This window comes from Triticum dicoccoides, chromosome 1B (assembly GCF_002162155.2).
Source record: "Triticum dicoccoides isolate Atlit2015 ecotype Zavitan chromosome 1B, WEW_v2.0, whole genome shotgun sequence".
In the NCBI taxonomy this organism is placed as follows: domain Eukaryota; kingdom Viridiplantae; phylum Streptophyta; class Magnoliopsida; order Poales; family Poaceae; genus Triticum; species Triticum dicoccoides.
This window is the reverse complement of record NC_041381.1, coordinates 173509698-173526416: the sequence shown is the minus strand read 5'-3', so window position 1 is coordinate 173526416 and position 16719 is coordinate 173509698. Positions and strand designations below refer to the sequence as shown.

The following is a 16719-nucleotide window of genomic DNA, read 5'->3' as shown; positions in this document are numbered from 1 at the left end:
AAGTAAGAAAGTAAGAGTTAATTAGACCCACTACTTAATAAAATCAACAATTCGAATCTATTTTATACTTTTACCTCTCGTGTGAAAAGAGGAGGTAAGAGGAAGCATGTCAAAAAACCTCCCTAGTAATTTTTCAAGCTTCGGCAGACGCCGAATAATCAAATAGAATAAGAAGTCAACGCGTGTAGTTTGTGATATAATTTTATATTTTACAGGGCGTTTTGCGTCTTGTTGTTCTTCTTCTTTTCTATCGTTTCCTGTTTTTTTAATAAATATCTGATGCACTTTCTATGAAGAAAAACCCCAAACACAGAACAGAAAATAGAAAAGGAGTAAGGAGGCAATAGAAAAAGCGCCTTATCACCAGCCCCCCAAATCTGCCCATTGCTTGCTTTCTCATCTCACCCCTGGCCCCTGGCTGGCTGCCATCTCGTCCCAGAATTACACGCCAAACCAGACCCAAATCGAATTGAGCTATATATACTCGCGAGATAAATCGAGTAGCCTAACCTAAAACCCTCACCTTATCCTCTCCTCCCCTCTTCCCTCCCCTCCATCTCCTCCTCCCACGACGGAATCCGACGACTTCTGCTGCTGCTTTGCTTGTGGGCGGAGCAAGAGGCGGCAGCATGGCGACCACCGACGCCCGAGTCGCGCCCGTGGCCGACGAGCGGCCTCCGGCCGCTGATGCGGACGAGGCTACGGTGGCGGAGGGGCCCAAGAGTGCCGGGGCGGCGGCGGCGGAGGTGGGTGGAATAGGGGAGGGCGAGGAGGTGAGATTTGAGGGGAAAGACCGGAGCTTTACTGGTTCGGAGGCCAACAACGGCGGGGTGGTGGAGGCGGAGGACGGCGGGGAGGTGGAAGCAGCGGTAGGAGATGGGAAAGATGCAAGTGAGGGGGCGGGAGAAGAGAAGGAGGAGGAGGAGGCGGCTGCGGCCAAGGAGGAGGAAGGTGACCGGGAATTGTCGGTGGAAGATGTGAAGGCTGCGTTGTTGGTGCAGGCGCTTGTTGCAGCGAAGTCTGAGTCCGACAATGGTGAATTGGGCGAGGGGGATGCTTCCCTGCCACCCCCTGATGCGCTGGTAGGTGATAAGAAGCCTGAATTGACAGACGAACCAGAGGAAAGTGCCACTTTGGCGGCCAAGGAAGTGGGCAACGTGGCACTCGACGCTGAATTGTCCGAGGAGAAACCAGAGGGTGAGAAGCGTGCAGAGGTGGCCACTGGAGGCGAAGATGATGGTGAGTTTGACAGCGAGAAGGCGGTTACGGTGCCCACCACGACCATGGAGGCGGCGGAGCCGGAGGATAAGGTGGCTCCTACAGCTGAAGCCAATGGCAATTTGGGCGGTGAGGCTGAAGCGCCTGCTGAGTTGGTGGCGGTGGGAGGTGAAGAAGCTCCAGAAGCATCATTGGAGAATGAGGCTGATGTGGAAGACAAGGCTGCAAAGCAGGAACCTGAAAGCGATGCAAGTCCAGTGGTAAGTGGGCCTCTTCAATCAGATACTTTTTGTTGATAGAATTGATATTGGTATGATATCTTATGAACAATTCAAATGACCCAATCCAGGTTACTGATGACGGTAACCGTGCTGATGTTGAAGAGGAGGCGGCAAAGCCCGAGGCGGAGAGCGATGCAACTCCAGTGGTAAGTGGACATATTCGTTTTCAAGTTCTGTTACTAGTTGTCTTGACACCAGTAGAGGATGTGAACAATTCAAATGTAATGAAGCAGGTTGTTGATAACGGCACCGTGGAGAACCATGCTAATGTGGAAGACGAGGCTGCAAAGCTTGATCTGGTGAATGATGCAAGCCCAGTGGAGAACCATGCTAATGTGGAAGACGAGGCTGCAAAGCCTGATCAGGTGAATGATGCAAGCCCGGTGGTAAGTGGACATGCTCAATGTGATTTCGTTGCTACTACCTAGTAATGTTGACACTACTGGAGTTTAAAACAAATAAATGATCCAAACCAGGTTATTGACAATGGTAGCTTGGATTACCAGGCTAATGAGAAAGATGAGGAGGCAATGCCCGAGCCAGAAAGCGACGCAAGTCCCGAGGTAAGTGGTCATGTTCTACCTAATTCTTTTGCTAGTAGTGTTCATTAATGTGGACTGGGGATATAAAGAATTCAAATGATCCATACCAGGTTATCGATGACATTAGCTCGGAGAGTTTGGTGAAGCTTGCTCCTTCAAGCGTAGATGTTCCGCTTACCGAAAGCAATGAGAAGGCACAAAATGCAGAGGACCAGGTGGTTGCTAGTGGAACTGTGGAAAATGTTGGTGTTGAGAAGCCTACGGAGGTTGAGAGTGTTGTTGCTGGTGGTGATGATGTTATCTTGTCTCGGGAGTTGGCTCCAGAACCAGTCAAGGAAAACAATGATGATGTCGATGAGAATGAATCTGCTGCAGAGGTGGTTAGCCACAAAAAAGAGGCTGGTGATGATGAGATAGTTGTGGCTGCAGCTGCTGATGATCAGAAAACTCTAGCTGCAGCTGCTAATGATCAGAAAACTCTAGCTGCAGCTGATGACGAAGACACAGGTGGTGAGGAGAATGAAGGTGCTCAAGATGTTGCTGACCGTGAAGTAGAGGCTGTTGATGATGAGATAGTTTTAGCTGCAGCTGATGAGGAAGACGGGAGTGGTAATGAGGGTGATGAGGACGATGATGAGGTGAGCTTTGACAGGAGTCCTGCTCGACTTGCGATCATAGAGAACTCTGAAGCTGCAAAGCAGATAATGAAGGAGCTTGGTGAAGGATCCTCAAGTGGTAGTCCTGTGTCTGGCTTGAGCAGCTCAAGGGAGTACACTAATAGCATGGATGGACAAATTGTTCTTGATGATTCTGAGGACGAGGACGACGATAATGAGGATGATGATGAGAAGGGGTTCGATTCTGCTGCTTTGGCTGCCCTACTAAAAGCGGCTACCGGTGCATCCCCTGATGGGAACATCACAGTTTCTTCGCAAGATGGTTCCAGAATCTTTTCCATGGATAGACCTGCTGGTCTGGGCTCATCAGCCCCATCTTTGCGGCCAACTGCCCCCCGCCAACCTGCCCGGTCAAACCTCTTCAGCCCCTCTGAGCTGGCAGTGACTGCTGAGCCTAATGACGAGATGACAGAGGAAGAGAAGAAATTGCATGACAAGGTTGAGTTGATTCGTGTAAAGTTTCTGCGCCTTGTCTATAAATTGGGTGCGACCCCTGAAGAAACAGTAGCAGCACAAGTGCTGTACCGTCTGAGCCTTGCTGAGGGTATCCGACATGGAAGGCAGACAAACAGAGCTTTCAGCCTTGAGAACGCACGAAAGAAAGCCTTGCTGCTTGAAGCGGAGGGAAAAGAGGATTTGAGCTTCTCCTGCAACATACTCGTCTTGGGAAAGATTGGAGTTGGCAAAAGTGCAACTATAAATTCTATATTTGGCGAAGTGAAGTCCAAAACTGATGCTTTTGGTGCAGCCACCACCAGCGTGCGTGAAATTGTTGGTAACGTGGATGGTGTGAAGATACGGATCATTGATACACCAGGCCTTCGGCCCAATGTGATGGACCAAGGAGCCAACAGGAAAATTCTCGCATCTGTCAAGAAATATACCAAGAGATGTCCCCCAGATATCGTTCTATATGTGGACCGTCTCGATAGTCTGAGCCGTGATCTTAATGACTTGCCTCTTCTAAAAACCATTACTTCTGTTCTGGGTTCTTCCATATGGTTCAACGCCATTGTTGCTCTCACCCATGCTGCTTCTGCTCCTCCTGAAGGCCTCAACGGTGCCCCTATGACATATGAGGTATTGATGGCACAGCGATCCCACATTATCCAGCAATCCATCAGGCAGGCTGCAGGGGATATGCGTCTGATGAACCCAGTAGCCCTTGTTGAGAACCATCCTTCTTGCCGGAAGAACCGTGAGGGTCAGAAAGTGCTTCCAAATGGCCAAAGTTGGAGGCATCAAATGCTGCTCTTGTGCTACTCATCGAAGATATTATCAGAAGCCAACTCACTTTTGAAGCTTCAGGATCCTTCTCCTGGGAAGCTTTTTGGGTTCCGTTTCCGCTCCCCGCCACTTCCTTTCCTGCTATCCTCCCTGTTGCAGTCAAGAGCTCACCCGAAACTTTCACCTGATCAGGGTGGTAATGAAGGAGATTCTGATATTGATTTGGATGAGTATTCTGATATAGAACAAGATGAAGATGAAGAGGAATATGATCAGCTTCCTCCCTTCAAGCCTTTGACCAAAGCGCAGCTTGCAAGGCTCACAAAAGAGCAGAAGAATGCTTATTTTGACGAGTATGATTACAGGGTCAAGCTTCTGCAGAAGAAACAGTGGAAGGATGAGCTCCGCAGGTTAAAGGAGATGAAGAGAGGCAAGTCTGATATGGATGCTTATGGGTATGCTAGTATCGCAGGCGAAAACGATCAGGATCCTCCTCCAGAAAATGTTTCAGTTCCCTTGCCTGACATGGTGCTGCCTCCTTCATTTGATTGTGACAATCCGACATACCGTTACCGCTTTCTGGAACCAACCTCTACTGTCCTTGCAAGGCCTGTTCTAGATGCACATGGGTGGGATCATGACTGTGGCTATGATGGAGTAAGCGTTGAAGAGTCGCTCGCTCTCCTTAACAAATTCCCAGGTACTGTGGCAGTTCAGGTTACCAAGGACAAGAAGGAATTCAGCATCCATTTGGATTCTTCCATCTCAGCAAAGCATGGGGAGGATGCGTCTTCCCTTGCTGGTTTTGACATCCAGACTGTTGGGCGGCAGCTTGCTTATATTCTCCGTGGTGAGACCAAATTCAAGAGTATCAAGAAGAACAAGACCACTGGAGGATTCTCTGTGACTTTCTTGGGTGACATTGTGGCAACTGGGCTGAAGGTCGAGGACCAGCTCTCTGTTGGCAAGAGGCTGGCGTTAGTGGCAAGCACAGGCGCAATGCGAGCTCAAGGGGATACCGCCTATGGAGCCAACCTGGAAGCGCGCTTAAAAGACAAAGATTATCCAATTGGTCAGTCCTTGTCAACCTTGGGCCTGTCCCTCATGAAGTGGCGCCGTGACCTTGCCCTGGGGGCTAATCTGCAGTCCCAGTTCTCGATTGGAAGGGGTTCAAAGATGGCTGTTCGCCTTGGGCTCAACAACAAGCTGAGCGGACAGATCACCGTCAGGACAAGCACATCGGAGCAGGTCCAGATCGCGCTGCTGGGTCTTGTCCCAGTGATAGCCTCCATCTACCGGAGCTTCCGGCCCGGTGAACCATCGTTTGCTTATTAGCTTGTCAAGAAGAGCATCTATTTACTTATCTCATCCATGTGTTGTGTTAGCAATTTTCCTAATTTCTTGAACCGGTAATCTGTATCAGTTTCATTTTTCCTTTCTGCCCCGCAGATTGTTCGTATCATAATTTTGGCTGGAGAGTGTTGTTATATTCATCTGGAACTATAGTTCAATAATGTTGGTAGATCTATATGATCCTTCTACCATTCTATCAATTGCCGTTGTTGCTGCCCATCTTTTTAATGTTCTTTACCGCATGATGAGGAAATAAGCACTGTTTCCATTTCAAGATTGACTTGGAACAAACCCAGAACTTGTTTTATTTTGGGAGGGAGTACCAACCCAGAACTTGTTTTATTTTGGGAGGGAGTACCAACCCAGAACTTGTTTTATTTTGGAAGGGAGGTACTCCCCCTCTTTTCACAAATGTAAGACGTTTTGGCAGTTTAAACAAAGGGAGTAGTAATTAACAAGTTGTATCATACTGGTTTCGGTCTCAATCTCAGGTAGTGTTACTTGTTAGGGCGACAATCATGCTTAATATCTCCACTATACCGACTGTGCAGTTTTTGAGTATGAGAAAATAGCCGTAGTACTTGCTCGTAGAGAAAATAACTAACTATTCAGATGAATCATACGAACGGGTGGATCCTCGTCTGACCAATAAAAGATGCAAACCCATGATGATCCCTGGTACAGTAGTTCTGTTATTCTGTGATCCTTGTATCACTCTATTACTGATGTTGGGTCTGACGAAGAAATTTCAGTTCTTTTCAAACTTTGGATTTGGATTACTGATACCTGTAACCCTATTTGTTTCTGCAGTTCTGCTTTCTTCTGGTGATTATTAACTATTACCTGGCTCCTAAAATCTACAAGTGCATGCTCTATCCAATGCAACAAAAGACCGATCTGATGAAAGAGAAGACTATACATTTATACGTTAACAGTTATGTATGTTGGAATGCCAACTACTCCCTCCGTCCCGTTATATTATGGGACGGAGGGAGTAAAATCTAGCCGAAAGCTTTTTAAATAGGTTTTGTTGACGTATAATGTGCTGCCTAGTCTCTTCCATCAGATCGGTCTTTTGGTTGCATTGGCTAGAGCATGCACTTCTACATGGTATCAGAGCCAAGAGGTCTCGAGTTCAAGACCCGATTGGCGCAATTAAAATTGCAGCCCACTTTCGGTCCACGTTTAGGCCTGAGGGAGCCACACGTGAGGGGGAGTGTTGACGTATAATGTGCTGCCTAGTCTCTTCCATCAGATCGGCCTTTTGGTTGCATTGGTTAGAGCATGCACTTCTACAGGTTTAAAATGCGTGGATTCAGTTTGAAGTCGTGTGAGAATTGAGAATCCGATCTTATAAACTAATAAAACCTACTCTTGCTAGTTAGTACTGATAGTATGCTGAAACCTTTGTGAGATTTGTTCAGATTTTGACCCTAAACCTCAATCCACCACTGAGCCTTGTTGAAAGAGAAGAAAACACCCACGGAGCTTGTTGGGGGCGATGAAACTTATTACTAAGAGCATCTACAACGGCTCTCCTTTTCCCTGATAAATTTCCTGTGTTGAGAAGGAATCACTCGTTTAGCTATACCTTCTACTATTGGTCGAGTGGTTTCCCAAGGAAAACTGTGTGTATGTCGCTGTTGAAAAGACTATCTAAAGAGGCACGAGCCACGGGTCAGGCACGCGACAACTGGATCATGGCGAGCACGAGCGGAGGGAATGGCGGCGAGCCCGACACACGTTGGCGAGTCTCGTACGCCGCCGACCTTCTAGCGCGCACGATCTCCTTCAACGATGGCGTGCTTGTTCAGCGACACGATGCGCTCCGCCTTGTCCTCATGGATACGCGTGGTGTCACGGTTGACGCGCGCTTCCTCCGTGAGGGGGAAGGGGTCGACATCGGTGACGTGGTTTCCTTCCCCTGTCACTTCGCCAAGGTGCGGGACCGAATCCTGCCGACGACCACCGCGCCGGAGGTGCTGGGCGGTACGGGACGTGATGCTGCGGTACACGGGAGCCGGGCGGACCTGCGCGCAACAGGACCGAGCCGAACCGGGGCGCACCCAAACCCCACCAACCACCCGTCAATGGCGGATGTGCGACACGTGGGGGCTATCCACCCCACCCCCGCGGGCGACAGCGCTGGTATAAAATCCCCTCCCCACCCGATCCTTGACCTAGAGATCTCTTTCTCCCACTTCTGGGCGGCGGCGAAGAACCCTAGATCCAGAAATCCGGAAACATTTGAGTGGTGGGAGGGCAAGGTTGGGGGTGACCCTCGCTCGTTCGCGGCGGTCGCAGCCACCCCGCCCATGGCGAATGATGGAGGACGCGGATTCCAGGGAGAGAGGCGCGGAGGTGGCGGCGGTGGCCGCTCGGATCGCGGAGGAGGGCGCCATGGCGGACGCGGCAACGGCCGCGGAGGGGACCGCAACAAGTTCTCATGGCGCCGCGAAGATGGAGGCAACCACTCCAACAACACCAACAACTCCAACAACACCTCCGCCATGATCCAGCCGGGGTCGGGAGACACCTCGCGCTGGGATGAGGCGGCGGGTGCTGGCCGCAATGAGTCCCAGGAGGGTGGGATCTGGGTGCAGAAGACCCAGACTTTATCGGGCTCAGGTGATACCACTGCTGGACGCCAGGCTGTGTCTTCCCCTCGTCAGATTCAGGGAAGAAGAAACCCTACTCAGATACCTCCCCCTAAGAAACTTGATGCATGTCCTATTTGCAAGTCTCATGATCATCCACCTACTCGATGCCCTCAGGCTTATTGTGAGAGATGTAGTAAGCTAGGCCATCTGGCATCTGTATGTGTGGAATTTCTTCCTTGGGAGTGTATGGCACCCATGTGCGCATTTCAATCTAAAGGGCAGGGGTTTTACTACATTCATGACTCTTGTACTGCTAGTCAGATTAAGGAGAGAGCCAACAACATTGTTGTCACCATAGTGGAAGGGGAAACCTCTACCCGTCAAATGGAACTAGATTTAAATGCTTATCTTGCTACTGGATGGAGATGCTCTGCTCATGCAATAGGATCGGGGGTGTTTGTTGTTCGTTTCCCTAATCCTCGGGCAGTTGCACAGATTTGCTATGTTGGAAAAGTCACCCTTAAAACCAGTGGGGCAGTGATCCATGCCACGCGCTGGTCCTCTGCAATTGGGGCTAAGGGGGTGATGGAAATGGCATGGATTAAAGTGAGCAATGTTCCTCTTGATAAAAGAAGTGAAAGGAATCTGGCATATGTGGCTTCTCTAGTCGGGGTCCCTCTGGAAATCGATGCAGCTACCTACACCGCTCGGCCTCTGCCCGGGTGAGGATAGGATGTAGAAATGTTGATGAGATTCCTGTTGTAGCTGAAGCTGTACTGGGAGATCATTTCTATAACTTTTACTATGAGATGGACCAGATTCTGGTGAGAGACCCAATAAGGGAGAAGGAGAAGATACAAGCCCCTACTAATCCTGATGCGAACAGTACTGAAAGAAGAAATGTTCCCTTTATGACTCCTGGAGCTCAAAAAGCTGACATATCACATGGGCTTGGAGGGAAATCTCCCTACATTCCCCATGGAGATAAATCAGACCCAATTCGGGAGTCTCAAGAGAGTACTGATTCGGATGACTCGCTACACAACACCCTCCTCATTGACACCATGGCCTTTGAGATGGCTCAGGAAAAAGTAAGACCTAATGTTGAGATTCCTGCAGATAGTAGTAAAAACCTGCCTAAAAAATCTTACTCTGATGTTATTAAAAAATCTCAGCAGGTGGGTGGTGTTGCTACTTGCTGTGATGGTGCGATAATCACTAATGAATACAGAGTTGAATCGCCTGAGGGTGAGACGGAGAACGAAGTGCTGGCTGATCCTCCGCTGGTTACTGAAGAAAATCTCCGCTTCAGCCTACACAATGCCCAGAACAAGATGGAGAGGGTGAATGAAAGAGCTATAGCAGTAGCTAAAAAACGAGATCTGGAAGGTATATCACACAACCCTAACTCTTTTGATGTCTTGTCTGATCCTGAACTTATGCTCAGAGCTGTTAAACTGGGTATTAATATTCCTGACAATGATTTTACTAGTGTGGATATCCTCCGAGAGCTTGAGAATTGTAGAAACATGGAAAAAAAACGTAGACAATGCTGATAAGCATGATGCTGTTAGTAGTAAAATGACTCTTACTAACGGGAAAGGGGATCAGACACCTCTAAATATGAGATGGGAAGAGGAGAATGAGGTGGATGAGGAAAATTTTACAGTGGTGCGGTCTAGGAAGAAGAGGGAGAGGAAACCTAATGTGATTATAGCTAGACCGGTCACCAGGAGTCAAAAGAATGGGGTAACCTTGAGGAATGATGCTGGAAGCTCTACTCAGCCTCCTAGTAGCGCTTTCAGCAAAAAAGGGAGAAAAAAGAAAAAATGAACGGTCTATTTTGGAATTGCAGAGGGGCAGGAAAAAGAGGGAGGACTACCTGCTTCTCTGATATCATTAGAGACCACTCCCTCGACTTTATGGGCATCCTAGAAACGAAGAAAGATAACTTTACTCCTAAATATCTTAGGAAAGTTGACCCCTCTGAAAGATTTAGTTGGAACTGGATTCCTTCCACTGGTAAATCTGGTGGGATCCTTTGTGGGATCAAAAAAGAAACCTTGGAAAATATATCTTGGGAGGCAGGGAAATATATGTTACAGGCCACGGTCTATGACACTAAGCTCAAGTGTGTTTGGACCCTTGTGGTGGTTTATGGGGCAGCTCAAGAGGATAAGAGAGACGAGTTCCTAGATGAGCTTGCTTCGGTGTGCAGCAATATTAAAACACCCTATATAATTGGCGGGAATTTTAACATTTTAAGGGATGGTAGTGATAAGAACAAGTCTCTCCATAGGTCGCATCATATGGACAGATTTAACACTATCATCCATGCGTTAAACCTTAGAGAGATTCACATGGGAGGAGGCAGATTCACGTGGTCCAATAAACAGAGACATCCCACGCTCGAGAAACTCGATAGAGTGCTCATGAGCTTTGATTGGGAGAGTCTATTCCCACTGGTTGCAGTTCGTAAACTAGTGAGAGATATTTCTGATCACAACCCGTTGCTGTTGATGACTAACCCCCTGAATAGGAGTCCCATGCGCCAACGTGAGTTCAGATTTGAACTCAGCTGGCTAAAGAATGAGGATTTTTACGAAAAAGCTAAGAACATTTGGGAACAACCTGTGCAATCTGAGGACCCTATTGATGTTCTAAATATAAAACTAAAGCGTATCAAAAAATACTTTAAAGGCTGGGGCTCACATCTTTTCGGCCATGCCAGAAAAAGGAAGAAAGAGGTTAAAAAAGAACTGGAAGAGATAGAAAAATTGGAGGAATGTGGCCCCCTGGATTCTGAAACTTATGAGAAAAGGACCATCTTGTGCGTAGAGCTTAATGAGATCCTTGCTGAAGAAGAGCTGTTTTGGCTTCAGCACTCGAATGAGCGATGGCTGCTCAAAGGGGATCACAATACAGCCTATTTTCATCGTATAGCTAATGGAAAAAAGAGGAAAAACACCATTCACTCGCTCACTAATGGGGATGTGGTTATAGAAGGCACAAAGGAGCTCTTGGCTCATGCCACTTCCTATTACAAAGAATTGTTTGGTCCAGCCAGTGGAAATTTGTTCCACCTCTCCCCAGAAACCTGGTCTAATGATGAAAAGCTTACTGAAGATGATAATCTCATCCTAACAAGTGTGTTCACGGAAGAAGTAAAAAAGGCCTTATTTGATATGAAAAGTAATAGGGCCCCTGGACCTGACAATATCCCGGCGGAATTTTATAAACACTGCTGGGACTTCGTCAAAAAAAATATAATGCGGTTGTTTGAAGCCTTTCATAACAATACCCTGGATGTAGCACAGCTGAATTATGGCATTATCACCTTGATTCCCAAGCTGAATGGGGCCAAGAAAATTCAGCAATATCGCCCTATCTGCCTGCTTAGATGCCCCTATAAGCTCATTACTAAGGTCTTGGACAATAGGGTGGCCATCTTTGCTGACAAGCTGATTAGTAAACACCAAAATGCCTTTATCAAACATAGGAACATTATGGATGGGATCCTTACGTTGCATGAAGTGCTGCATCACACACACCATAAGAAGAAAGTTGGTGTGGTGTTAAAATTGGACTTTGAAAAGGCGTATGACAAGATAAATTGGGACTTCCTTATCGAATGTCATCGCAATCGGGGTTTTGGGCCTACCTGGTGTGGGTGGGTGGATAAGATTCTTAGGAATGGCACCCTAAGTATTAAACTCAATAATGAGAATGGGCCTTACTTCCAAAGTCACAAAGGGGTACGTCAAGGTGATCCCCACTCCCCCTTCTTGTTCAATATTGCTGTAGAAACCCTTTCGAAAATGATACTCAATGCTCAGAAAGAAAAACTGCTTACTGGGCTAGCCCCGGACCTGATAGAGGGTGGGGTGGCAATATTACAGTATGCGGATGACACGGTCATATGCTTCGAACATGATAAAGATGCAGCTATAAACCTTAAACTTCTTCTGTACATGTTCAAGCTTATGTCAGGCCTGAAAATTAATTACATGAAAAGTGAGATCCTTTGTGTTGGAGGAGATGATGAGACAATTGCCTTTTACTCCGAGCTGTTTAACTGCAGCATTGGACACTTCCCCATGAAGTACTTGGGGGTGCCAGTCAGCTACTCCACGTTGCGTAGTTTAGACAGGGATTTCTTAGATGAGAGATTTCTCAAATGCTGTGAAACCTGGATAGGGAATGCAGCCTCCTCGGGGGGTCGTTTGATTCTCCTTAATGCATCTCTAACCAGTATAGTATTTTATTATATGTCTATATTTCTTCTCTCGAAAAAGGTGATTGGGAAACTTGATAAGCACCGTAAACGCTTCTTCTGGCAAGAACATGAGGGTAGAAAGCGATATCACTTGGTTAAGTGGTCTAGAATCTGCCGCTCCAAGGATAAAGGAGGCCTGGGGGTGAAAGACTTGCATAAACAAAACATTAGCCTTCTGACCAAGTGGTGGTGGAAGCTGGAAACACAGCAAGGGCTGTGGCAAGACGTTATCCGTGCTAAATACCTCAAAAAAGATACGGTGGTCTCGGTTAAGACTAAATTTGGAGACTCCCCTATTTGGAAATCTATTATGAAAGTCAAAGAACACTACCTGGCAGGTAGAAAGGTGGTATTGAAATCTGGTAACTTGGCCAGAGTGTGGGATGATTGTATCGACGGTGAAACTCCCTTTCGTGTCAAATTTCCTGAGCTTTACAACATCTGTAACGATCAAGGGATCACGGTCGCTAAGTTTAAGAATGGTGTAGATGATAACTTTTTTCGAAGGCGCCTCCATCCTCCCTTGCTGGAGCAGTGGAGGAATATGAGTAATGTGGTATCCCTATGGCCGATCTCTGACGAACCTGACCAAATTGTGTGGTCCTTGGGGAGAAAGAACAAATTCTCTACCAAATCCATATATGAATACCTGGAACGAAACTTGGCTGGGTGTAACTACAAGTGGATTTGGCAAGCCAAAATCCCGCTTAAGATTCAAATTTTCTTGTGGCAACTTTTTCAAGATTCTATTCTGACCAGGGATGTGATGAGGAGGCGAAATTGGCTAGGGAATCCCTCCTGTTCCTTTTGTGATAACAGGGAGACATCCCAACATCTCTTCTTCACATGCCCGGTTGCTAGGGTCATGTGGATGACTGTTGGATGCGTGTTGGGCACGGACTGCTGTCCGAATAACATTTGGCAATATTTTTCCTGGTGCTATAGCTTCTTTCCAGAGGGAGAGAAATTCTATACTTTTGGCTTAGCTGCCCTTTGCTGGGCAATGTGGAATTGCCGAAACAAAACCACGTTTGAATTCAAGAAGTTGGGGTCCCCTTTTAACGTGATTTATGTTGCTTGTGGTTACATCACATATTGGGCAGGTCTGATGAGGGGCGAAGATCGGGAAGCAATGGAGCGCGAAGCTAAGATGTTGAGGATCAACGCCTCGAACATGATGCGTATCTGCGTGGCGCCATGGGGAGGATGCAACTGAAAGATGTGGATGGCAGAAGAGATGCGCTGCTACATCCCGTTTCCTCCTGATCGCGGTTCATCTGTCTCGGATTTACCTTTTGGGTTCCTGGTATCTGGTGGGGTGTGTGGTATTCAGCTCCTGCGTGAGCATAAAACTTTGATCAGCCTGTTGTTTTTATGTGCATGTAGTAGTTTTGTTGGTGTCACTGGGTTTTCCCCCGCGGTGAACTGCCCGATGACTGGTGTTCATCGTGGGTTTCCCAGGGATGCTTGAACTCGCGTTCCCATTTCTTTGGTCTCCTGGGTAGTTGTTGAACTGTTGTATTTCCGTTATGAAAGTAATGGAAAGGGGTTGCGCCCGGTTCAAAAAAAAAGAAAAGACTATCTAAAGGCATGTCTTCAAGCTGCTGCCCCATATATATCGCATGTAGACTCGCATGTCAGGAGGTGATGCCCCGCAATGTGTCAGATTCTTTTTTGCAGGTTGCGAGTGCTTCACCCGCAAAAACATTACACTTGTTGGTACTTTGTGTCGTGCATAGGTGCTTAGATGAGGTGCTAAGCACATTAAAAAGTTTAGCAACTAATGTTCACAATGCACTAGAACATGTAGGCATGCGTTGCTGCACCCGTCCATTTTTGGAACCGAATCATATAATTGATTGAAAATTGTAGATTGTTGCAACACATCATAAAATTCAGATTGTTCATATTACATTGTATGGATGTAAGAAACGAAAACCAGACACAAAATAGTACATACAAGCAGACAGCTAATTAATGTAGTTTGGACATATATAAGAATTTAACTTTTTGGAACGCGAACGAATTACTGCATGGTGCACCTTGTAATTGCACATGATTGAAAACCAAAAGTCAGTGAGAAGAGTTTATTATTGAAAAACTGGTATTTTCAACAGATATGCCAATAATTGGATTTTTAATACAGTTAAGATCAAAGGGCCACCCATTATCATACTATCGGATATCGGGTTCCGGCAAAACCCTTAAGGTTCGAACTCTGGGGTGCGCGCGAAGATCTTCCCCCTACCGATCCACATCCCAACGCCTCGCTTTGAATCTAAGCTACACGATGAACAACACAAGGGACACGGGGTTTATACTAGTTCGGGCCGCCGTTGTGGTGTACTACCCTACTCTAGTTTATGGTGTGGTGGATTGCCTCAGGGGCTGATGATGAACAGTACAGAGGAAGAACAACCTCGCGAGAGGTGTTCTTGAGCTGCTGTGGTGTTCTACTTAGGTGGGTTCGATCGCCTCTGGATCAGATGAGAGCTCGATGCCCTCTACTGTGGTGGCTATCTCTATATATAGAGGCCCTGGTCCTCTCCCCAAATATTGAGCGGGAAGGGAGCCAATAACGGCCATTTTGAAGGGGAACATCTAGTACAAGTTATCCTGACTAGAGTTGGTCTTTGGCAGCCAAAGGCACTGGCGATGACGCCGTCTTGGGCTCCACGGTGACCTCCGTCCTGCCGCTCTGCTGGTCTTGGTCTCGTTGCACCGAAATGGTAACCTTTGCTTGATGCCTCGGTACTCCGCGCCTGCGCTTGCCCCCTTTGCACCAAAGAGGAAACGAGGACACTGCGCAGGCTGGCGCCCACCTGGTCTTGATCGTCATGGCTTGCGTCACGAGCACCTCGCGAGGTACCCCTGCCTTGATCTCTCCGCCTCCTCGCGAGCCAGTCTGGTGAGGCCGCCCTTGAGGAAGCTTTGCATCGTCCGCCCCGCGAGGCTTGGCCCCTCGCGAGGGTCTTGAGTCTGGGTTGATGAAGACGGGCCGTACTGGGCCACTACTTGAGACACGCCGCGGGCCGCAGGCAGGCAAGTCTGGGGACCCCTGTTCCCAGAACGCCGACAGCAGCCCCCGGGCCCAATGCGCGCTCAGACTTGGCTTAGCAGCGAAGCGAAAGGGCAAGTGCGGAGCACCGCGGGGCCCAACAGCCTGCGGCCTTGGTCGCTGCGTGGCGATTGATTGGACGTGGGCGTCTCCAGTTCCCCATGCTGCCTCGGCAACTGCCCGATTTGATGAGTCCCTGCTGCATGTTAAAAGAGTTATGATTACCTGCGGTCGTGGAGGCCGACGGTTGGCCTCCCTTGGGTTATAAATGTGGAGGGGGTGCAGGCATCCGCTGCACATCTCCCTTCCCCCGCCTGCTTCTTCTTCCTCCTTGCTCCAGTTGCATGCCGTGTCCCATGGCGCCGACGAAGAGGTTCTCGGCCACGGAGAAGGGGAAAGCTCGCCAGGAAGGGCCTGGCTCCCCTCTGCCCAAGCGCGGCTGAGGACGTCCCCGCAAGCACCCCGCGACTCCTGCAGCGGCTCCTCGTGGTCGCGGCGGTGGTTCTTCGCGTAGTGATGGCCTCCAGGTGGGTGGGGGAAGACGCGTCATGGCCGCGCAGCCTCCTTGGCCACGCTTTCACTCGGCAGAGGTGCTGCCGGAGTTTGTCGTGTGGTCGGCAGATCCAGCCGGCAACTAGCTCCAGCTCCCCTACTTCTTTGCCGGCGAACTGCCGGCCGTCGGCCCTGGTGGGATCTAGCTGCAGGCGGATGGTTGCTGAAGCAGGGCTTCCTGGGTCACGGTGGAGATCTCCATTGCTGGGGACGTGGCCTTGGCCCGTGGCTGGCAGACATTTGCCCGCGCGCGTGGCCTGGGCCGGCGGTGCACCCTGCACTTCAAGTTTGACGGCGACGTCACCCTCTATGTGAGGGTGTTCGGAGAAGATGGCCGCCATGTCGGGTGCTGGCCTGAAGATGATGACGGTGACCGGGTGCTTGGCCTTGGCGACGGCCGTGATGAGGACAAAGGCGAGCCCACTCCTAGCGGCGCCCGCAACTCGCCAAGCTTCAACAGCTCTGATACGTCTCCAACGTATCTACTTTTCTAAACACTTTTGCCCTTGTTTTGGACTCTAACTTGCATGATTTGAATGAAACTAACCCGGACTGACGCTGTTTTCAGCAGAACTGCCATGATCTTGTTTTATGTGTAGAAAAGAAAAGTTCTCGGAATGTCCTGGAAATCCACGGAGGCACTTTTTGGAATTAATAAGAATTTTTGGCGAAAGAATTAATGCCAGGGGCCCACAGCCTGTCCACGAGACAGGGGGCGCGCCCCCCTAGGGCGCGGCCTCCTATCTCGTGGGCCCCCTGGACCTCCACCGACATCAACTCCAACTCCATATATTCACGTTCGGGGAGAAAAAAATCGGAGAGAAAGTTTCATCGCGTTTTACGACACGGAGCCGCCGCCAAGCCCTAATCTCTCTCGGGAGGGCTGATCTGGAGTCTGTTCGGAGTTCCGAAGAGGGGGATTCGTCGCCGTCATC

The 16719-nt window shown here is 48.7% G+C and overlaps 1 protein-coding gene across 2 annotated transcripts; it reads left to right on the top strand.

The window, feature by feature from the left end:
• Positions 1 to 430: 430 nt before the first annotated feature.
• On the top strand, positions 431 to 5498 carry LOC119326295 (translocase of chloroplast 159, chloroplastic-like). Of its 2 annotated transcripts, none has more exons than XM_037599985.1 (5): positions 431 to 1478; positions 1568 to 1645; positions 1733 to 1885; positions 2006 to 2062; positions 2152 to 5498. In XM_037599985.1, the coding sequence occupies exons 1-5, from the start codon at positions 630 to 632 to the stop codon at positions 5278 to 5280; spliced, it is 4266 nt and encodes a 1421-aa protein (XP_037455882.1). In that variant the 5' UTR covers positions 431 to 629; the 3' UTR covers positions 5281 to 5498. The 2 variants fall into 2 exon arrangements, with proteins under 2 accessions (XP_037455882.1, XP_037455875.1); XM_037599978.1 differs by having other exon boundaries at positions 432 to 1478; positions 1976 to 2062.
• Positions 5499 to 16719: the final 11221 nt, after the last annotated feature.

Excerpts from the sequence above, each read along its gene's own strand:
- LOC119326295 (XM_037599978.1), top strand. The coding sequence starts at position 630 with ATGGCGACCACCGACGCCCGAGTCGCGCCCGTGGCCGACGAGCGGCCT. Across the intron at positions 1,479-1,567 it reads AAAGCGATGCAAGTCCAGTG|GTTACTGATGACGGTAACCG; the intron begins GTAAGTGGGCCT and ends GACCCAATCCAG. Across the intron at positions 1,886-1,975 it reads TGAATGATGCAAGCCCGGTG|GTTATTGACAATGGTAGCTT; the intron begins GTAAGTGGACAT and ends GATCCAAACCAG.